Source organism: Stegostoma tigrinum, chromosome 11 (genome assembly GCF_030684315.1).
Source record: "Stegostoma tigrinum isolate sSteTig4 chromosome 11, sSteTig4.hap1, whole genome shotgun sequence".
NCBI classification, from domain to species: Eukaryota; Metazoa; Chordata; class Chondrichthyes; order Orectolobiformes; family Stegostomatidae; genus Stegostoma; species Stegostoma tigrinum.
The window spans coordinates 47,496,272-47,520,076 of NC_081364.1; the positions used below are offsets into that span (position 1 = coordinate 47,496,272).

At 39.1% G+C, this 23,805-nt stretch overlaps 1 protein-coding gene across 5 annotated transcripts in view; it reads left to right on the forward strand.

Annotated features, from left to right (window-relative positions):
* Nucleotides 1–23,805, forward strand: part of adamts9 (ADAM metallopeptidase with thrombospondin type 1 motif, 9) — a 254,369-nt gene that overhangs the window by 100,270 nt on the left and 130,294 nt on the right. For all 5 annotated transcript variants that reach the window (XR_007249201.2, XM_048547294.2, XM_059649931.1 and 2 more), the window contains exons 21-27: nucleotides 2,415–2,579; nucleotides 6,786–6,950; nucleotides 12,088–12,207; nucleotides 12,467–12,574; nucleotides 12,802–12,969; nucleotides 18,265–18,543; nucleotides 20,353–20,514. Coding sequence is in view for 4 of the 5 variants with exons in the window: in XM_048547294.2 (XP_048403251.2) it covers nucleotides 2,415–2,579; nucleotides 6,786–6,950; nucleotides 12,088–12,207; nucleotides 12,467–12,574; nucleotides 12,802–12,969; nucleotides 18,265–18,543; nucleotides 20,353–20,514 (1,167 nt within the window). In the remaining variant the exon portion in view is untranslated. The remainder of the gene's footprint in view (nucleotides 1–2,414; nucleotides 2,580–6,785; nucleotides 6,951–12,087; nucleotides 12,208–12,466; nucleotides 12,575–12,801; nucleotides 12,970–18,264; nucleotides 18,544–20,352; nucleotides 20,515–23,805) is intronic.

A 23,805-nucleotide genomic window follows, 5' to 3' on the forward strand; every position in this document is an offset into this window, starting at 1 on the left:
ATACCAGTAAAATGTGAATCTTAATCAGCATAATTAGTGTAGGGGGGGTGGGCTTAGATTAGCTCACAGGTCGGCACAACATCGAGGGCCAAAGGGCCTGTTCTGCGCTGTATTGTTCTATGTTCTATGTTCTAATTGAGTGTCAACAAAAGCATAATTGTACAATGTGTATGTTACTACCCTTCTTATCAGTAAACACTTGTTATTTTGATAAATTAAGACAAAAGCACCATTAGTAGCTTTCAGTTGACTTTTTGATGTGGCTTCTTAAGCTTAGCTTTGTTTTGAGAACAGGTAATTTATGTTTAAAGCCTTTTACTGAAGTTTATTGCTGCACATTTTACCTAATTTCCAAATAACTAATGATGATAGTGTAGATTAAATTATCAGCTTCTGAAATGCAGATTCACTGGAAAATTATGAACATAAAATGTAGACAACAAATTCATAATTCTTTATAGGATGTGGGCATTGTCGGCAAAGCCAACATTTATTGCCATCCTCAAATACCCTTGAAAAGATGTGAAGGTGCTGTTGTTGGACTGGGCTGGACATAATCAGAAGTCACACGACACCAAGTTATAGTCTAACAGGTTTATTTGAAGTCACAAGCTTTCGGAGTATAGCCCCTTTGTCAGGTAAAGTGAGAGAATAGCACAGACACAGAATTTATAAGCAGAAAGATCAAGGACAGAGAGGTCAAAAATCATACAAATGATGTGAGTGGAGTGTCAAATAATAAGTCACTGCAGGTGATCAAAAGTGTCAGATGGTGTGAGTAAATTTTCAACAGCAGAATAGCAAGCAAAGGGATGACCTATAAACTGATTAACTAAGGCAGAGAAAATCTCCCCTTCCCCCCCCCCCACTGCATCCCAAAACCAGCCCAGCTTGTCCCCACCTCCCTAACCTGTTCTTCCTCCCACCTATCCCCTCCTCCCACCTCCAGCCGCACCTCCATTACCTACCTACTAACCTCATCCCACCCCCTTGACCTGTCCGTCCTCCCCAGACTGACCTATCTCCTTCCTAGCTCCCCACCTATACTCTCCTCTCCACCTATCTTCTCCTCTATCCATGTTTGGTCCGCCTCCCCCTCTCTCCCTATTTATTTCAGTATCCTCTCCCCCTCCCCCTTTTCTGATGAAGGGTCTAGGCCCGAAATGTCAGCTTTTATGCTCCTAAAATGCTGCTTGGCCTGCTGTGTTCATCCAGCCCCATACTTTGTTATCTTCCTCTCTCTGGCATCTTGTTTCATTTGTTTCTCTTTACTGTTCAGCCAAGCCTTCCTAAAATATCTCAGTAGCTTCTCTTTTGTGAATGCGTTTCCTCTTTAAATAGTATGGACTGCCTTTAAGACATCCAGACAAGCTATCCATTGTCTAGCCACTGGTACTGCTCAGTCCCCTATTGAGCAGTCAGATAGCCAGCAATATATTTTATGCTGAACTGTACCCTCAGATCATTGAAGTAAGTCAGCAGAATGGAACCATTGTGCTGCCTGCCATAATGAGCATGGGCATGGGATAATTATGCATCATGATCTCCATACCCAAAAATGGCAGTTATATAAGTATTATTTATAAATTGTGCATGAGGAAAATAGAAAGAGAGAAGAAAATGCATACATTAATAATATGGTTGATTTTGTTGACACAATAATTACAGAATTAATAGTATTTTACACAACGTCAAATATTGCTATTCACCTGTACAGACAGCTGTACATAGAAACTTCTAATACTTAAATTATTGTTACTCTTCTTTTGAATCTGCACCCAATCAAACTTCCCAACATCTCAGTGCTGCACTGTAAGTTTGGAGTGAGGTCATGAGTGTGATGTCTGTTGCTATGCAACCTCAGGTTGATGACATGTAAGCTCACACTGAGGCCCACATGGCTGTGGACATCAATGCTCAAGGGGACTTTCAGGTTCTCCTCTCAGAAGATACCAGGATTATTGGAATGTACCTCAGGTAATGCATCCGTGCTGCAAGAAGCTGCATTCATTTTACACCGCTGCTCAACCAGTGTTCCTGCCGTTGCCTGTCAGCCAATCAATCTATACTGCTGCTGCCCTTATTGAAGGCAAGGCTGGGCACATAAGGTCCAAACCTTCTTGAGGTCAGCTGGCAAGGCTAACTGCAGTCTCTGCCAGTGACAGTCTTAAGCAATGATAGCATTTAATTCGTGACCAGTGCATCCTTCACACAGGATTTTATTGCACCAAGCATATCAGAACCATATGAGCACCAGGCTTTAATTTTATCATTAAAACTAACTGCAAAATTGTATTATTGTGATCTGATGGAATTCTTTTTGCTGCAGAACTACAATTAATTTAAAGTGTACATGATATAACTTTAGGAATTCACTACTAAGTTAATCTAATAATTCTGTCTATTTGTGCAAGTGTTCAAAGAGTTGTGGCGGTGGTTCAAGAAGGCGGAATGCTGTTTGTGTCAATTCTATGGGGACTGTTCTCGGAGACAGTAAATGCAGTCAACAAGAAAAGATAACTGTCCAGCGATGCAATGAATATATATGTCCTGTATGGAAAACAGGTGAATGGTCAGAGGTCAGTGGATATTTTTCTTGATGTTTTCTTGGGAAAATTTGTTTACATAATCTGCATTCTTTAATATTTTGTTCCAACTGAGCTGCAACTTGATTTAATAACGTAAACCCACAATGTGGAATTTTCCTTTTTCATTCAACTGCTTACATTTGGAAAGATATATTTACCTTTGGGGTCCCCTGCTGGGCAGCTGTTGCATTGCATGTTTATAGTGAGTTGCACCTGCAGGGAAGATACTGGGCTGCATTTTGCCTCCTTAGGTTTTAAAAACAGACAACCTTTTCTATGCCCACTGTCTAGTGGAGAAGGTGGCCTCCTCTCCTTTTTATCATCTGCAAGGTATATAATTAAGAATGCATATCTGGGAATCTATGGTAAATTAAGGATAATTCACTACATCTGCTTTTGTGCCTTTCACCTTAGCAGCACTCTCACTTAACCATTTTCTACATTGACAGTGCAGATGGTATGATGCCATCATGGCAGCCAGATCTCCCGCTGTGTGTTTGCCTCCTGTGAGGTAATGAGTTATATGCACTGCCTGGTCTCCATTTGCCAATTGGCTAATGATTGGTGGTTGTCTTAGAACATAGAACATAGAACAATAAAGTGCAGAACAGGCCCTTCAGCCCTCAATGTTGCACCGACCTGTGAACTAATCTAAGCCCATTCCCCTACACTATCCCGTCATCATCCATCTGCTTATCCAAGGACTGTTTAAATGCCCCTAATGTGGCTAAGTTAACTACATTGGCAGGCAGGGTGTTCCGCGCCCTTACCACTCTGAGTAAAAAACCTAAGCCTCTGACATCTGTCTTAAATCTATCATCCCTCAATTTGTAGCTATGCCCCCTTGTACAAGCTGAAGTCATCATCCTCAAAAAAGGACTCTTACTGTCCACCTTATCTAATCCTCTGATCATCTTGTTCAATGTTGAATTCCCCACTATCAACATCCTGGGGTTAACATTTACCAGAAATTGAGCTAAACCAGCCATATAAATACCGTGGCTACAAAATTAGGGCAGGGTTGTGAATATTGCAGTAAGCAACTCATTTCCTGGCTTCGCAAATCCTGATTACCATCTACAAGGTACAGTCAGAAATGTGATGGAATACTCCCCACTTGCCTGGATGAATGCAACTCCAACATCACTCAAGAAGCTTGACACCATCTAGAACAAAGCAGCTAGCTTGTTTGGCACTACATCCACAAACATCCACTCTCTCTACCGCCAATGCTCAGTAACAGCAGTGTGTATTATCTGCAAGGGTCCTTAGATGGAAACTTCCACACCCAACCACTTCTATCTAGAAGGGCAGCGGTACAAGATACATGGGAACATCATCACATGTAAAAATAATTTAAAATAATTCAAAATAATTCACCGCCCTGACTTAGAAAAATATCATTGTTCCTTCAAAGTCAGGACGGTGAATTATTTTGAGAAGGAACTTACATGTGATGATGTTCCCATGTATCTTGTACCGCTGCCCTTCTAGATAGAAGTGGTTGGGTGTGGAAGTTTCCATCTAAGGACCCTTGCAGATAATACACACTGCTGTTACTGAGCATTGGCGGTAGAGAGAGTGGATGTTTGTGGATGTAGTGCCAAACAAGCTAGCTGCTTTATTCTAGATGGTGTCAAGCTTCTTGAGTGATGTTGGAGTTGCATTCATCCAGGCAAGTGGGGAGTATTCCATCACATTTCTGACTGTGCCTTGTAGATGGTAATCAGGATTTGCGAAGCCAGGAAATGAGTTGCTTACTGCAATATTCACAACCCTGCCCTAATTTTGTAGCTACGGTATTTATATGGCTGGTTTAGCTCAATTTCTGGTAAATGTTAACCCCAGGATGTTGATAGTGGGGGATTCAACATTGAACAAGATGATCAGAGGATTAGATAAGGTGGACAGTGAGACTCTTTTTTTGAGGATGATTTCATTAACAAGTTCAATCAGCTTCCCAGCCCTCCTGGCCACAAGCGGAACCCAAGACTTCTGAACTGCTTCTGAGAGGCCAAGAAACAGCTCCCCTACTCCTACTCTCCAGATCTGTCTCCAAATAGGATGAACCAACCACTTTGGTTGGACAACAAGAACTGCCAGCAATAACCTTCCTTTGGCTAGAAAGCTGGACAGAAAACAACAGCAGCTGAGACACCTCCAACCAGAAAGTCTTGTTATCTTAAGATTGACCTGATCACTGGATGGGTGCAAATGAGAAACATCTGAGCAACATTAGCTTGGTATCCAGTTTCATCTTGATTTGCACAGCCAGTACATTATTAGGTGATTAAAACAATGTGTGTGTAAGCGTCAGTTGTATTTTTGACGCATTTTGTAAAACTGTTTTTTGGTTGTAACCATTATAGTTAGTCTGGACATTACATGGTCAATAGACCTGCAGGACTATCATTCCTTACATACAGCCTTCATCACATAATTAAATGTAATATTTTAAGTAAACTGTTTCTCACATTTTAACATAAACTTTATTTTTTTAATAGGAAGCACAAACATAACTGAGATTGTAATGTCAATGAAAACAAATGAAACCCATTTTTCTTCTGTCAATTGGATCTCTCAAGCCATATTGTAGTGGTAGTGAGATACAAAGACTGCATGATTCAAATGAAAACTCAATATCTTAGGGTCTGTTTTGTGTTAAACAATGCCTTGATTATCTTTGTTGGATTACAGAAGGGACAATGGAATATAAACCTTGCTCTTCTATGTACCTGATGACCATCCTCTTAATAAGACAAAACATAGGGTCACCCCCTTTATACTGATGGTGTGCATTGTCTGTGAGTACTGCAATCCTGTTTTGATGGTGCACTCTAAGTGTGAAAACAGATGAAATCGACAGACTCCACAATTCCAAAAATTGTACTAACCTTTATGAAGGTTTAATTTTTTCAAAGTTTCATTTGTTATTGTCAAATATACTGAGATACAGTGAAAAGTATTGTACTGCATGCTAGCCAGGCAAATCATACCTTACATAAGTAGAGCAGGGTAAATAGAACAGAATGCAGAATATAATGGTACAGGTACAGAGAGGGTGCAGCGAAAATCAGCTCAAATATGAGAGGTCCATTCATAAGTCTGATAACAGCAGGGAAGAAGCCGTTTAGGGATTAATGTTGATGTTATTATGGAGAAAGAAAAGTAACATTAATTTAGTTTAAAAGAACACTTAGATTTATATAAAGCCCTTCAAGACCTAAACTGTGTTCCAGCAAATGGAGTGCTTTTGAAAGTGTATACTGTGTTGTGGGAAGTATAACAGCCAGTTTGCACATATCTAAATTGCAACATCAGCAAGGTGATAGTACCCAGATAATTAGTTTCTGCACTGGTGATTGAGAGATAATGACTGGCCAGGACATCAAGGTCAACTTCTGCTGCTGTTGTTCAAAATAGTGCCAAGCAATATTTAAACCAACTTCAGAGGGCAATGAGGCCTTGGTTTAACATCTCAGTTAACAGATGGCTCCTCTGACAGTAGTATTATGGTATTACATTACAGTGTCAACTGAGAGTGTTGTGCTGAAGCCCTTGAGTGAAATTTAAGACTATTACCTCCTGACTCAGGAGAAAGAGTGTGCTATCCTCTGACCATGGTTAATAATATTTTTGTTTATTAAACTATCCAATCAAAAATATGTTTAAACAGTGGATCTTCTGCCCTACTACCTATGAGACAAACTGAAGGCACTTATATTGTTTTAGTAAATCTTCTCTGACTGTCAAAATATCTGTCCTTACTTATGTTGGAGCAGGTTTAGCTTTTCTCTGAGACTCTGTTTGTATCCAGATAACTCCTACTGCTGTAGATAATGTAAGATATAAATTAGAACAATGAAAACGGCTTGACATCAGCCATTCAAAAACTCCGAAGTGTTTAACGTTCATCAAGTGTTGCTTGAAGATGATTTTTAACCTTTACAATAGAGTGCAATAGAATGTGAGAAAATTGCTGGATATTTAATTTTGTTTGGAACTGCAGTAAATTTGCTGAAATCCATAAACTTTCACAGTGTATCTGTGTTTATATTTTTCACTGTATTTGCTTGTATCGAAAATCATTTCTGTACTGAAAGCTCTTGAAAAGTATGTTCAATCACTTACCATTCCAATGTAAAGATATATTTAAGTCAGAAGATATATTAATCGTCATATTGATATCACTTATAGTGCTTAGTGACCTGTGGAAAGGGATACAAGCATCGTCAAACATGGTGTCAAGTTGGAGAAGAGCAATTAGATAATGGATTTTGTAACTCTGCAACTAAACCAGCATCAGCTCAAGCATGTCAACAGCAAGAGTGCGCAGCATGGCAAGTTGGTCCATGGGGGCAGGTAAAACTTCAATCTTATTCATGCACTTTGTTTGCATTTTCCAATTTAAGTGTATTTTTACTGTCTTTTTCTTTGAGTGTGTTTCTATGTTGCACAGACTTTTGAACAATTGTCTTCTTGTGCAAGGACAAAAATGGTGGGTGAGGTATCTGCAGGATATACAGTAGATAGAATATTAATATAACTGGGAAAAAAACAATTCACAGAACAGGGAAATTCATTCATTTCTGATTAAGAGTCGCAGCCCTTGCTGAGAGTTACTCTCAGAAGCTGATAATGTCAAGATGGCACATATAGATTTAACAAAGGCATATTTGCCTATTTTAAAAATCACAGAATAATACAGCCAGAAATGGGCGAACTTGATCGTAAATTTTACATCAACATGCTTCATATGAACCAACCTGTCTAGCTCTACTATTCATTATAACATATAGGATGCTGAGGAATCTTTACAGAGTAGATTTGGAGAGGATGATTCCTCTTAAGGCTAGCCTAGACATAGGGGCCATTGTTGAAGAATGAGGGATCACCTATTTAAAACAGAAATTAGGTGATTTTTTTTCCCTCAGAGTCTCAAATCTTTGGAACTTTTCCCTAAAAAGGTAGTGAATGCAGAGCATTTGTTCTTTTTAAGACATTGAGATAGATTCACATCATCAAGTGGGTGAAAGGATTTAGGGTAACCAGGAATGAGGATTTGAGGTTACGATCAGTTCAGTGATGGTGTTATTGAATGGTGGAGCAAGCTGGAGGAGCTGAATGACCAGCTGCTCTTTGTTTATACGTTCACCTCATTTTTCATTGCCAGTGACCTTTTTGTTTTTGAAACTAAATGCCATGTAACAAAATTTAGCAAAACTTTGTGGTAGTGAAACCTTCATTTTGACTTGCATCATGACAGATTTGTTTTCTAATCTTTTTATTATTTCAGAGTTATTTTAAATTTCTACCACATCTTTAGCAATTTACCTCACCACAACCCCTTATAGTCTTGCAGGTCTTGAAAAGTCACTCCATAACTTTCTCAGCTTGAATTAAAAAAGATCTTTTAAAAAGTTAACATCTCACTCTGTTACATTACTGTTAAGACTGGGAAGGGAGGAGTGTATTGTCATTCTAGCTTCACAAATTCATGCTCAAGATTATTATTCTCAAAATCTGATATGGCCACTCATATGCTTTCCTCTACAATAGACTTTAATCAAAAGATCCATCAATGAAGTTTCTTTAATGGACACATAATTATCGACAATTCAAAACAAACCTAATTCAATATACAATGCAGAATTGGTTAGCACACACAATGTGTAATATTAAAATGTAAATGTTTACCTTTTGAAATAACCCAAACCTCTCTCCCTCTCTCTCCCTCTCTCTCCCCCTCTCTCTTTCTCTCTCCCTCTCTGTGTGTCTCTCTCTCTCTCTCTCTCTCTTTTGCTCTCTCTTGCGCTCTCTCTCTCTCTCTCTCTCTCTCTCACACATACACACACACACACACACACACACACACACACACACACACACACACACACGCGCGCAATGGATTTGTTCTGCAGAGATTCACTTTGAAAGGCAAAACACTTTTTGGCCAATGATGGTCATTCATGAAGGCAGAAAAAGTAGTGAGTACAATGTTCCAAAGTCTGTTGAGCTGGTGTTCTTGTCCATGTGGTCAAATTATTAATTATACACAGTTATCACTGGGATCATGAAAGATATTGTTTGCTCTGAAAATAAAACATAGAGAAGTTCTTTCAGTCATTCTTGCAGAGGAATAGTCAGGTTTTGCACCAAATTCTCCACAAGACGGCTTCCAAAACAGGAAACACAAGCTAATCAGCTTGTTCTGTAGTAGGCTTTCTTTAGCTGAAAGATCGAAACACAAACTCCAAACTTGACAAAACTGTTCAAACAGAACAGCCATAAAACACAATTGTAAAAATTTTCAGGTGTTTTCCTTAAGGTGAATTTAAGCAACCAGGACCAGCAATCATCTACAACCATGTGACTGCCAACGAATACTGTAAAAAATTTATGTCTTTTCTTTGACTGTCTAAAAATAGTCCAGACATTTTCAGAATGATTCAAATTTGGGCTTGTTAAAAGTACCTTGTCAGAATCCTTGCAGATTGTTGATTTCTTAAAAACTTCATTTATCAATTTTAGCTTAGAGCTGTGAACTGGAAACTGTGAGCTAATGATGACTTTTGAACTATGGATAACAGCTTATGTTAAAAGGAAAACAAACCAAGCAAGCTTTTATATATTTACGAGACCAGGTCTGGAAGTTTATTGCTGATTGGTTCCTGGTCAAAAGGTCTTGCAGGTGATTTGTCACTGGCAAAGAGCATGATGTTTAAACAGATAGCAAAATTTGGCTATTAACTATAAGTTAATAAATGGGAATTGGTTCTAACAACTGGAAAAGACCTATTGCTGAACCAGATAATGAATATTGAATCGTAATTGGGACCTCGTGGTTGAGATCGTCAGTCTGTCAGTGAGTGCTGTTAGTTTGAATTAGGTTTTGGACTGAGTTTTCTGAGAAAAGGAATCTGGCTATTGATGCTCCAGCAAGAAGATCTAAAAGCTCCCTTCCTAACCTCCTGTGAGCAGCTCTTGGAAGCACAGAGAATAAAAAAACTATATTAGCTACATTATAAACTATATTAAAACTATATTATAACTATATTATGATGAAGGGTCTAGGCCCGAAACGTCAGCTTTTGTGCTCCTGAGATGCTCCTTGGCCTGCTGTGTTCATCCAGCTTCACACTTTATAATCTTATTGTAAGTAATCCTGCCTTCATCTGAGTGAACTATATCGGTGACCCTGATCAACATCTTCCCAAAAATTAACAAAAGATACTGTCATTTATGCCTGTGGAGCAACACATTATAAAAACCACTCAAATAATCTGGCCATTCATTGCTTTCTTTTTTCTATCCCTTAACTATATTGGTTTGTTTGCCTGTCATTTGTGTGCATGGGACTGGAAACAAAGGTATTTGACTTTATAGCATAAATGAATTAGATTACTTTGTTGTTTAATTTTGCTTGACTAAAGTTATTGTGCTGTTAATAAATTGCTACGTCTTTTGTTTAAGCTACAAACCAGTTTCAAGGATTGACTATTTCCAAAATCTGGGATTGGCTATTCAAAAATTCTGATTAAGTGCCATTGGGGCCAATTTTGTGAGTCTTTGAAGGTTTTAATTTTACAGTATTGTGAATACAGAAGTATGAAAATTGATTTGGTTCAGCCATCTGTCCCTATATTGGAATAGTCTTCACAACATTCCTCATTCCATTCGTGATTGTTAACCAATGGAAAAGTAGTGGTTTGAAGGTGCTAATTGAATAATAATATAATAAACATTGAAATTGCCTTTATAGAATGCAGCTGAAGTTAGTCAGAAGAGAAGAAAGAAATGAACATATCTAGTCATTTTTGAAATGCATGTTGTAATTCATAAATAACACTGGAATTAATATTACGAAGATATTCTTTTCATTACAACTGTTTTGGAAATAAAATTTGTTGTTGATACATAAGAGTTGGTTAATCATGTAGAGCTTTGATTAATCTAATACTTTGCTAAATAGGCTGTGCTTTTAAATCATGTAACAAAAGGAATATTCAGCAACTTAATTGGTTTCCTCAAAACATTTCATTTTCATTTTTCTTGTTATGTTCAAGGAAAATATTTATAAATTTCTATATATTGAAGGCATCAGGAAATTGGCAGTGAGGGAGAGGATCAGCCTGAATTAAATTGATTGTTGCAGTAGGTTCAGAGGGCCCAGTGGCCTCCTCCTTCTCCTAGTTTCTATGTTCCTTAATTACTTCTTAATCTTTAAACCAATTACATCCAGAATACTCAGCATTCACCCTCCTTTTGTCATCAATGCGCAGACCTTGTAACATTTTATATCTCTTGTACCAAAGTTTCAGCTTCACTGACCAGACAGGAATCTGGTAGAGCAGATTTCCCATCTTCTATTGATGTACTTAGTTTTTCATTTCACACTATCAGATTGCCACCTAAATGGAAAAAATGATAACAATCGCTGCCCCCCACCTCCCGCACTCTGGCTCTCTCTCTATCTGTGTATTCAGGGTAGATTATGTTGCTGGGAGATTATACAGATCTGAGATGTCTTTGCCAGTGCATAAGGAATCAAATATTGCAAATTCAGAAAGATAAAACACATTGAATTTGGGATTTCCCTCTAACCTCAATTCACTTACATCTTGCAATTTATTATAAGCTGTGATTTGATTTATTTATAGTTCTGAAGAAGTCATACAGGAATCAAATATTTGACTGTTTCTTTCTCCACAGATGCTGCCTCATGTGCTGAGTTTCTCCAGCATTTCCAATGTTTCCTTCAGATTTCCTGCATCTGCAGTATTTTGCTTTTGTAAAGATTAATTATACTGATACAGGTACTAATAGGTTTTCCCAAGTTTTGCAGCATCAACTGACATGCTGGCTTCATAGTATATATCTGCTTTTGGCCTATTTTGAGGGGTCTGCTGGAGACAGAGTAACATTTAGCCACCAGCCAGTGACAGGTAGCCACTTAGACCAGTGAAAGTGTCTAATGAAGCCTCTTTTCTTATACTATCTATAATATTCCAGGCACCATACAGGCTGAGGCCAAAGCCTGTCAAATGGATTAAGGTGGCCACCCAGTGGTAGGTTTTCCCTTCACAATGTAGTACTGACCACATTTTGTTTTTCAAGTTTGTACAGGCTTTAGATGACACCTTCATCTTAAAGCAACTTCTCTGTCTCCACCTAAATAAGCGGTGCCCAGCTTTCCCAGAGCTGCTAATAATCAGAGCATCAGCATTCTGGCTTTCCTAGAGTCAGTCCACTGTCCTTAGCTGGACTGGACTCCTGCCTTCTCCATAATCTCTGTCAGGGCTTTGGCAACAGCATTTCCATGTTACCAACTCTCATTTCATTCTGTTGGTAGGACCTGGAATCTTGTAATAAAAATCTGGCCCACTCATTTCACTCTCTGACTTAGACTTTGTTTTCTAAATAGGTAAATAATATGCTACCTTTTTAAGTTTTAATTTTATTGCGATCCAGGAATATTAACAACATACTGTCTTTTTAGTGCACAGCGACATGTGGGACTGGCTATCAAATGCGAGCAGTAAGATGCATTGCAGGCTCATATGGCACTGTGGTCAATGATAATGAATGTAATGCTGCCACCAGGCCTACAGATACTCAGGTAATTATTATGAACATCTTCAAAAAGCCAAACTAAACCGTTCTTTTTGATCGTTACTGTTTTTGTTATTCTGTATAAACTGGTCAGTGCAACTGAGAATTGAAAACATTTGTTGTAGTTGAAGTGCTTGGAGTTGATTCTAGAGGATTTGAAGAATACAAGCTTGTTTTCCTCCTTAGCTAATTACTTACATTTTCTCAAAATGTTTAAAAGATTTGAAAGCACCTGTTTATTTTTAACCCTATGTTTTGCATTGTAGGACTGTGAATTAGCTTCATGCCCTGATATGCATCCAGGAAGAAGAGAAGAGAGAATCCCTAATCACATGACCTACCGAACTGAATGGAGATTTGGATCCTGGACACCAGTACACAGATTTAATTTTAATATTGTCATTAAATAATATTTATCTAAATGATGGAGAAAATTGATTAAAGCATTAAATTACCCATGATTGTCACAGTGAATTAATTTAGTGCCAGAATAAAATTAAAAGTCGATGTCACTTGCAATTTTCAATCATTTTGCATCAAATTTTACTTTAAAATAATGAATAATTCTATTAAACCATTTATAATTATTCTTATCCACCAGTGTTCTGCCACCTGTGGGAAAGGTACGAAGGAACGCTATGTTAGCTGCCGCGATCTCCAAGGTGGAGTGGCTGATGAATCAGCTTGCTCACATCTGTCAAAGCCACCATCTAGGGAGGAGTGTATTGTTATCCCATGTGGACGCTGGAAGACTCATGAGTGGACTCAGGTTAGAAATAATGGCTTTCCTTATATCATGGCTGCAAATCCACATACATGAAGTAATGTAATTAATGCACTTGCGACTTTGGTAAAATAAAGTTCTGCTTCGTTTAGATTCCAATTTTTGAAGGACTTAAGTCATTGAGTGCAACAACAAATAAATGACCAAAATCCACAGAGCACAGTTGAATATTTTGATTAATGCCTGTGTATCTTCAACAACACTTACCTTGCAACTTTATAGTGTGTTGCACTGAACTACATGCAAACAATAAAATGACATGTCTGCTTCTGGAAAACAATGCAAGAACTGCATTACACTGTCTTAATCCAAGAATGCTTTCACAGTTAGTTTCACAGTTCCAATTTTCTGTGTTTGATTTTCCATAAATTTAACCTTTGATTAACATAGAGAGTGTTGGAAAAACTCAGAAGGTCTGAAAGCATCTATGGAGAAAGAAACAGAGGTAAAGGTTTAGTATCCGATATGAATCTTTCTCAGCAGCATTCCAGCTTTCAGGATTCTCTATATTTGCTTCATATTTCCAGCGGTCACAGTATTTTGCTTAAATTTTGATGAGTTTGCATGGCTGATTTTCTGTAAGGAACTGCCGAATTTTAATTACTATAATTTTGGCACTGCAATCCAGAGTAGAGGGTGTGAATTCAAACTTCACCTGGAGCAGCTTTTATTGACATGGAACAGCAGGACAAAGAAAAGGAGCATTTTGGAGCAAAATTGTCTTTCTTGGAAATAAAACAGTTTATGGGAATTGAGAAATGTCCAGATGTGGGGAAATTTCTCAGTTTTCAACAGAAATCCTTCGAAGATTCAACATGTGACGAAGCATCTACGGAGAGAGAAATGGAGCTTGAAGAAAATGCTGCTGAGAAGAACAGAGGGTTAAACAGCAAAAACAACAAGTCTTGTTGCTGGGTTTCTTGGGCAGAGTTAAGTGAGTACTAAATGGACTCCTAGCAGTGGTAGGCCTGGAGTGTGGACTGTTGGTGGCATCAGATGGCAGCAGAGCCAGAGTCTCCTGGGGCATCAGTGTCATCAGTGTTGTTCCTGGAGCAGGACTCCTTGAAGACTGGAACGCCTTGCAGAAACCCTGAAACTGTGCTTGAGACCCAATTTGAACAGAACATGAACTCAAAATGGCACCAGATTGTGGTGACAAAACACTGTTCACTGTCTCATCAAGATATATGTAACAATAAAATCAAATAATTGAATAATAATTCAAAAAGTGCTTCTCTATTTCTTTATAAGTTTATGTAAATCAAAATCTCTACTGTTCCACCTAGCTGCCCACAACAAAAAATCACATATATATCCTTTGCAAATGTAACACTGAATTTTTAGTTTGAAGTTGTTACCTATCAGATTTGCACAAGTATCAGCATCCAATCAAAAGTTCTTTCAGCTCATGAAAGCATATATTAAATCAAACAACCAGGAAATGTCAGAGCACTGAAAGGAATTATTATGTGGGAATTAGAAATGAGCATCTAATCCCTCTATTCTCAAGCAGTTATCCAATTCTATTATGAAATAAATCATGGACTGGTCTTCAACAGTGATGTATGTGTCTGGTTGAGCATCCTGGAGCAGATTTGTATTCGATTATAAAATTGACTGAAAAATGTCAATTTACACTCTTACTTTCTCATGGTTTCTGCTTGACCTCCAGCTGAAATTATTTTATCTGTTTGCATTTCTTGAGTTTTCTCGTTCAGGTTCTGTTTCTTTGCTCCAATTGGTAGTTTCAGTTTCAACCACCACACTTGGTGTAATGTAAAATTTTGTCTGAAAAAAAAAGAAAATGCTGGAAAACACTTGACAGGTTGGATAGATCTGTGTAGAAGGAGAAACAGAAGGAGTGATTTTCTCCTCCCAGAAGAGGTGAGAAAAAAACGACAGCGGAGAGAACTTAACCAGGCAAGAATCCAAAAACCAAGTTCTAGCTGTCAAGATAAACTTTACCAATGAGATTCTCTCGCCCTGAAACTTTCTTACCATCAGCTGTCATATATCTCATCTTGTGTGAATTTGTATCTCAGTAATTGCATAACTTGCTAGAATTAATTTAAACTTTGTAAATCTCATCAATATAGACAAGTTAGACTGAAGGATCTATTTCCATGCTGTACAACTCTGACTCTAAATGATTACTGTATAATTGAGATACTCAGCACAGGGCAGTGGTTAGCACTGCTGCTTCACAGTACCAGGGACCTGGGTTTGATTCCACCCTCGGGAGACTGTCTGTGCGGAGTTTGCACATTCTCCCCATGTCTGCATGGGTAGCCTCCAGGTACTCTGGTTTCCTCCCACAGTCCAAAGACGTGCAGTCTAGGTGGAATGGTCATACTAAACTGCCCATAGTGCTCAGGAATGTGTAGGTTAGGTGGGTTATAGGTAGATGTGTGGACTTGTTGGGTCAAAGGGCCTGTTTCTACTCTATGGGGATTCTGTGATTAACTCGTTGCTTCAGATACTCGACCACATATAACAGAAACATATCTGGTGGCTTGGTCTCGGGCTGGGCTCTTCGCCTTTTCTCCTTGTAGCAAAACTTTGTAAATGTTTGTGTAACCTCGACAACTGCTGTAGAAATGTCACAAGATATCAAATCAGTATTTGACACGGGGCCATCTTGGAACCCAAATGGAAGATGGCTGTGCATTGCTTGTAGGTAGAAATTTACCATGAAAGACAAGGTAGCAGCTTGTGGCTGAGAGAGCCATATCATTGAGGATGTAGGCAGATAAAGTCTGTGGATCAGTCTGGTTATATTGGCTATTTCAGGGAATGATTCCAGTTCTTTTGGAAATTGATAGTAGCAGGCTGACATCTATGGAGTAGGGGAGCATGCAGCCTCTTGTGGTATTGTAGTAGTGCCCCTAGTTCTGGGTCAAAAGTTTCATGTATAAGTTTTACCTGCTCCTCAGATGTGTTATAAACATGTGCAAACGGGTTGATTAAAACTTATTTGGGTGTCCTGTGGTGCAGTGGTAGCATCCCTAACCCTGGGCCTGGGTTCATGACTTACTTGCCCTAGAGCTGTGTCATAACTTACCGAAACAGATTGATTGATTTAATTTTTTTTAGGTCACACCATCCAATTGTAATCTGATGTGGTTAACTACTGAGTGGAAGTACTCTGTGGCCTGATTGATGTCTCATTAGGGCCTACAAGAGTCAATAGATCAAAGTACATTCACTCAATACCTCATCTTCCTCATTGATGAAGGCAGACTGTTACAAAGACTATAATCTGTACTGCTTTAGCTTCCAGAGATAATGGGAACTGCAGATGCTGGAGAATTCCAAGATAATAAAATGTGAGGCTGGATGAACACAGCAGGCCAAGCAGCATCTCAGGAGCACAAAAGCTGACGTTTCGGGCCTAGGCCCTTCATCAGAGAGGATGAAGGGTCTCTCTGATGAAGGGTCTAGGCCCGAAACGTCAGCTTTTGTGCTCCTGAGATGCTGCTTGGCCTGCTGTGTTCATCCAGCCTCACATTTTATTATGCTTTAGCTTCCATATTCCCACACACAAAATAATGGGTCATAAGAGAAGTCACGTATGAGAATTAGAATTAGCTTATATTGTCACATGTTCTCACTCACATGCACACAGTGAAAATTTTACAAGCTGCCACTCATGGTGCCATCTTAGGCACACATGTACCTAGGCACAGAATCTTAGTACAAAGCAGAAAAACAAAGAAAGCAAGCCAAGAAGTTAAGCATTTCAGTCCTTCTTATGAAAGTGTAGAAAAAACAAAAAAAAAGCAGATAATAGTTCAACATCACAGCCCTGGGCTCGCATTGCTCACAGGGCTTGATTTTCCCCTCACAGCTGCCCTGGGGCTGCCTGCTCCCACTGTCACTGCCAGCCACCTCAGGCTGGAGGGGGAAGGGAGGCTTGCCATTTGTTGGAACAATATAAATTAGAATCTGAATAGCTATTGCAGAAGTGAAAGGGCATTGACAGGCTACAAAGTAATGGATCTTTAGTAGAAGCCTCCATGCTCTTGTGAGGTTGGTGACAAGGAACTATCTTCTGAAAACCCACAGCAACACAGAATCATGTGGAATGCAAGGTGCTAGGGTCCCTTGTCAGGTGCAAAATCTGTGACGGTATACCCTGGAGATTCATGGGGAAGGATATCCGAGGTAGAGCACCCCATTGTTAGGGCCATGGGCTTTCACACAGTATTCTTACAGATTTCCTACAAGTGAAAGGGCTGTGGCATAGATCAAAATGGCTATTTTCTTAAGTCCCCTACATTTTCAAAGATGCAATCTTTCAAAGGCCCGCAGCCCATACAAGAATGGCTATGGGGGCGATTAAAGACATTCCCTCCCTGTAAACTGGAAGTCTGCTTTTAAAGAGCAAGCATTGCCTTCCATATGCTGTAGGTAGACCCACAATGCCCTTAGGAAGAGAATTCCTGGTATTTGTGTTTGTGTACCTTCTTAACAGTGTTGTGGAGTTGGACCACCTTGACGGTCATCTCTGTTTTTTCTCTCTGTGGGTACCCTGTCTCCTTGAGGCGAAAGGGTACCTGGAGGGAGGCTGATGTGATTTATCCTCCTCCAACTGTGCCATTGATGTTGAGTACCCAGGGCTATAGCGATGGAGTGTCAGTCCGTTCACCAATCCAGCAGTTACTGAGCGTTCTGCCTGATCCTTGGATGCAGCTAGATGCTTGCTTGCTGAAGCCACCACCACGGTGAGAACACAAGTGGGCTCCTTCATCTTTGATTCCAATCTACTTGAGGGCCTTAGGCATGCCTGCCTGATATTCCTCTGCCTATGTCTGCAGGTTGACCATGTCATTTATAGCTGAGCACAGGGCTGTGCCTTTTGACTGGGGCTCACAACATATCTGATCTTTGGCAGTTTTCTGAGTGTCAGAGAACTTGGCTATTTCTTCCTGTATCAACTGTGGACATATCTTAGTCATGTACTCACCAGTTTGTGTGCCTGAACCTGCACTACCTAATAGTATATCCACTGAGGTGACTGTGCGCTGATGGACGGTGCTGATAGGCACCTTGCCACTGGCTCCTCTGTGGTGATGGTGTGCAGACCTGAATCATTCACTGTTTCTCTCTACACAATTACTGCCTGACCTTCTGAGTCTTTTCCAACATTTCCTGTTGTATATTAGCTTTCCAGTATCTATCACATTCTGCTTTTCAATAAGATTTTGTCAGTTGGTTTTGCTTCTTTCTTTCTTCTGAAAAGAGTTATTCCATATTTGCTTTTAATTCTTCCCAACACAGTGTTCTGTGACCTGTGGCCAAGGTAAAGCAACACGTCATGTGAGTTGCATGAATTACAAGAATCAGATTGTAAGTGAGAGTGAGTGTGATCTCGATGATCAGCCACTAACTGAGCAAGATTGTGCCATGCCAAGTTGCAGTCCACGACGTCATGGATATGATAGATCTGGGCAGAATGATCACTTATTTCCTCGGGTTAAGATCTTACCAACCCATGATGATTCAGATCGCACCTCGCTACCTGGAGGTAGTCAGTGGAGAACTGGACCTTGGGGAGCAGTAAGTAGCTGTTGGCTAGTATTGATTTTGTTTAACCTTTTGCAATAAATGCATGCGTACATTTAGCAATTGTACTTTTTTGATTCATTTATTGCTTGCCCATAATTGCATGTTTCCTATCATTGATTTTTCCCACCTTCCAATCCATTCTTAAACTCAATTTTTATATCAGCCAAACTCTCATCCTTGGCATCAGTACAACCAATATTTTATATCGGTCATCCCATTGTTCACATTTGATGATCTGCAATTTGTTCAAAACTCTTCAGCATCTATCTTCTCAAATTAAGTCCACACCTGGCCTAATGGCAGATACTATTTCCCTAACTCTGGTACATTCAATTCTATATTTTCTAATCAACCTGTTCAGAGACATTATTATTCAGCTTTTGAGGGAGGGACACTATCTTTGCATCACACACAAGAGCCCTCCATTTAATTCTACATCCTTGTCCTCATCTGTAATATGGTCAGTTCTGTATAATGCATGTTTCTTCAAGGCAATTTAGCTTTAATGCAGAGATTTAGATCGCTATTTGTAGAATGAAAACTTTCCTTACCTGTATTGGCTATAATGTGATTCCAGTCCCATTAGTTCAAATGGCACAGCCCTGGCGCAATTTTCTTTATAATGCAAGATTGCACGAGAATGGAATTATTGCGTTACAACAGAACCAACTGTATCTTACCTTATCAAATATCTGCAATCTTTACTCACCTTTTTGTATTCCCTACCTTCATCTTACTACTGATAGCAGACAGTTCTGTTACTGCAGCTACTTTAAACCACCCTCCATAAACCTCTCATTTCTACATCTGTCCACCCTTTATAAGCCTTATCAAGTCCTATTCCTTTGAGCAAGCCTTCTATCACTCTTCCTAAGCTTTACCTATACAATTTGCTGAAGTTAGAAGACAACTATCATATTTTTATCCCTGTTCCCTGGATTCAATTTGAATTTCATTTTTATTAATTTATTTGCTATTTAAGCTGTATAAAATTTTTATAGCTAACCTCTTTGCAACATCTTCCACTACAACCAACAAAAGTATAGACGCATCCATATTGAAAGGGCTCAAGGAACAAGAGGCTGAGTTTCAGACAAAAAATCAGGTCCCCCTACATGTTGAGGAGTATTGTTTCCACGTTGCACAGCTTTTGTAATTAACAGAACGCCTGCCTAGACTTCAGGCAAATTAATAGACTCAGGTTCCAATTAACAACAATTCAAATTTGAAATTATATCAATCCCTCAGCATAGTAAAACATACTAAAGAATTCCAGCTACGTAAAATAGTAGGATTTACATTTATATAGCACTTGTTACAACCACCAGATGTCCCACTATGCTTTATAGTCAATGAAGTACTTTTAGAAGTGTAGGCTCTGTTGTAAGCTAGGAACCGTGACAGCCAGTGCGACATGGCAAAGCCCTACAAGCAGCAGTATGGTAATGACCAGGTAATCTGTTCTTGTCATGTTGACTGAGGATAAACATTAGCCAGGACACGGGGTTTAACCCCACTGCACTTCTTCCAAATAGTGCCTTGTGATCCACTCAAGTAGGCAGATGGGGCTCCCATTTAATATCTTGTCTGTAAGACAGCAAGTCTGACAGTGTGGCACTGCGTCAGTGTTAAACTAAAATATCAGCCTTGATTATTGTACCAAAGTTCTGGAGTAGAATTTGCACAGGAACCTGATCATTTAAGGTGAGGGTGTTGCCAAATGAACCACTTCATTATATGGATATCGAATAAGCCTATGGATATTTCATTGCTTTAATATAGATTCAATTCTTTTTGTAGTGTTCTAGCACATGTGCTGGAGGATTCCAAAGGCGTGTTGTGGTTTGCCAAGATGAAGATGGATATGATACCAACTACTGCACAGAACAGGCTAAGCCTGTTGAAATGAGGTCCTGTGAATCTGGTCCTTGTCCTCAGTGGGTTTATGGCAACTGGGGAGAGGTAGTGTTTCTTCTTTTAATAATCTTTTTATCAATTATTTGTTTGGTAATGCAGAACATGAGCATTAACAAGAAAAAGACCCATTTTTGTCAAAGTTTTTCATCTAGTGCTTCACACAATATGCCCTATTTCAGCATTTCTCAAAATTTATTATTTTTTGCTCAATGACTGTTTTATTTTGATAAGTGGTATTTAGCTGTCTGATGTAATGTGGATTTTGTGAGATTTGGAGGCAAAATTTACATGTACAGCAAACATTTTATTAACCGCGCCTATGGGACCGAGAGTGCGCGGGTTGATCAAATATTCCAGTTGCTTAAGAGGTCCAGATAATCAATGTGAAAACATACATGCTAAGTAACAGAAATGGAATGCAGGGTGTATGCACATCACTATTATACTTTATTTGCAGCATCAATTACTTAAATAAAACTTGCTGGCAGAGAGCCTTCTCGGTCACATCCTCAACTGACTATTCGAACATTGGAAAGATCATGATAATACAGTGAACTTCTGGTATTTCAGGAATATAATTGTTGCCCATTCATCGAGAGTGCTGATTAAAACAAAGCTTGTGTAACTTCATGCTAAAAAGTTGCAGAGTAAGCAATGCACATGAGATTGTTTTTCTGTAATTACTACTTAACCCCAAATTGTAAACATAAGGCATTAAACTGCATTATATGAGGTCCTATATTTTACATAGGTGATGTCCAGTACTTACTCATGCGAGAGTAATGCAATAATTATACTTGGAGATTGAATAAATGAGGAAATATCAGGGAAACATGACTTCCTCAAGATCGATGAGCCTAATTTGGGGGCAGCACAATGGCTCAGTGGTTAGCACTGCAGCATCAGAGCCCAGGGACCAGGTTCAATTCCAGCCTCAGGCAACTGTCTGTGTGGAGTTTGCACATTCTCCCTGTGTCTGCGTGGGTTTCCTCCAGGTGCTCCGGTTTCCTCCCACAGCCCAAAGATGTGCAGGCTATGTGGATCGGCCATGCTAAATTGCCCGTAGTGTTCAGGGTTGTGTGGGTTATAGGGGGATGGGTCTGGGTGGGATGCTTCAAGGGGCAGTGTGGACTTGCTGGGCCAAAGGGCCTGTTTCCATACTGTACAGAATCTAGTCTCTAATAGGATTTTGAAGCATGCTGACAACTAAATACCTTAATGTTTCAATCCACCATTAACATAAAACATGTAGGCTTTGCCATATAGTGGTGACAATTTTAAGTCTTCTCTAGGAATGCAACCTAGTGAGTAGCTGTCCTGGCTAGAAACCCCAGGGAATGATCCTCAAGACAAAGTTAACTGTTGAAGATAAGTGTTAATTGTTTGACAGGCACTAAGACTGGGAGAGCTGGAGCCAAAACTAGAACAGGAGATGCTCGTGGTTTCTCTTTTGAGACTTGAAGAAACACTTCTACTCGTGGCCCACAATGAAACTTTAATTAGAAACTGAAGGCTTAATGCTTTGGACTGTCAGTACAGCTCAGGAAAACTTCCATTGCATCCTATGTGTGGCCACAGGTTAATACTACAGTTGAGCTTTGGTGGTATTAGAATATACTCTACACACATTTAAAGAAAAGACTCTGATAGCTTCAGGACAGTATTAACAAAATGAGGGTGGGAACAAAGGAATAGAAATAATAACAGCCTATTTGTTACACCATTTAGTTGGACCATCTGCACATCAGCTCAATTTACCTACCTTTGATGCCCTTACTAATAAAAATGTATCAATCTCATTGTTGAATATATTAATTAACCTCAAAGGTTTCCAAGTACACAGTGTATTGAAAGCAAGTGCACAGGTACAGAAAATAATCAAATTTGTTGTAAAATATTGTCCTTTATTTTAAGGGATTCAATGATAAGGAATTTGTGTTGCAGTTGTACAGAACCATTGGTCCAATCTCATCTCGTTTATTCTCAATTACTAGGGGTCATGAGTTCAAAGTGAGAGGAGGAAAGTTTAAGGGAGATATGCGTGGAAAGTTCATTATGCAGAGGGTGGTGGGTGCCTGGAACATGTTGCCAGCAGAGGTGGTAGACGCACACACGATAGTGTCTTTTAAGATGTACCTGGACAGGTACATGGATGGGCAAGGAACAAAGGGATACAGACCCTTAGAAAATAGGTGACAGGTTTAGACAGAGGATCTTGATCAGCACAGGCTTGGAGGGCCAAAGAGCCTGTTCCTGTGCTGTAACTTTCTTTGTTCTTTGTTTTTTGTTCTATTTGGACACCAGGTTTCAGGAAGTGTACATGTATCCTTGAGAGAGTACATTTCAGGTTCATCAGATTATTACCATGGGTGAAATAGTAAATTATCAGGGCCTTTTGCTTGAACTCCCTTGCATTTAGGCAGTTGAGAGGTGACTTAAAATAAATTTTTAAAATGATAAAATAAACTACATTAGATAGATAATTCCTGAGCCGAAGGACACAGTCTTAAAATTAATGCAAAGCCATTTAGAGGTGAAACTCGGAAACGTGTTTTCGTGCTAAGGGCATTGGAACTTTGAACCATTCTCCCATAAAAGCCTTTACTTTTGGTATAACTTTAAATTTGATGGCTGAGATCAACTTTTTTTATTTTGGTGGTGTTGGAAAAGATACCAAGAAATTTGAACAAAAGGCAGGAAAAATGAATTGGGGTTCAGACCTGTCATGATGTAATTGAATGACAAGTCAGACTTCAGGAACTGGATAGCACATTCTGGTATCTACATTGCTACTCCCATAGGGTAAGCTCAGCAGTGATCTATAAACAGTATTTCAGTTTTCTTGTGTACATCTGCATATGCAATAGTGAGAAGCTATAACATTTGTTAATACTGTTATTTCCCTGTTCTTGAAAAATGTTTCCTTGCATAAGTTGTTGCATAAGCTATTCTAAAAATGATGTCCTATGAGTTCATTAATCACCTAATGTTAGCAACAGTGAAAAGGAGATAAAATAGAAAGGCAATTTACAATATCCTAAATTTACACTCTATGTGCTATATTTTGAATGCTACTTTCATCAACAAGAAGTATTCATTCCACTCACTGGATTGCTATTACATGGACCAACTGTGACCAAGATGTCGAACTGTTTTCTCATCTGTGCACCTACCTGTTTTGGGTTAGAATGGTCTTAAATGATTTAGAAATATTTGAATTAATAAATCAAATAGTCAGTTTAAAAGTGAGATAATATTCTGGGTACATTAAAATTCCAAAATATTTACAATAGAAAGCATATCTGATCCCTTAAACTCTTGTATATTATTTTCTTT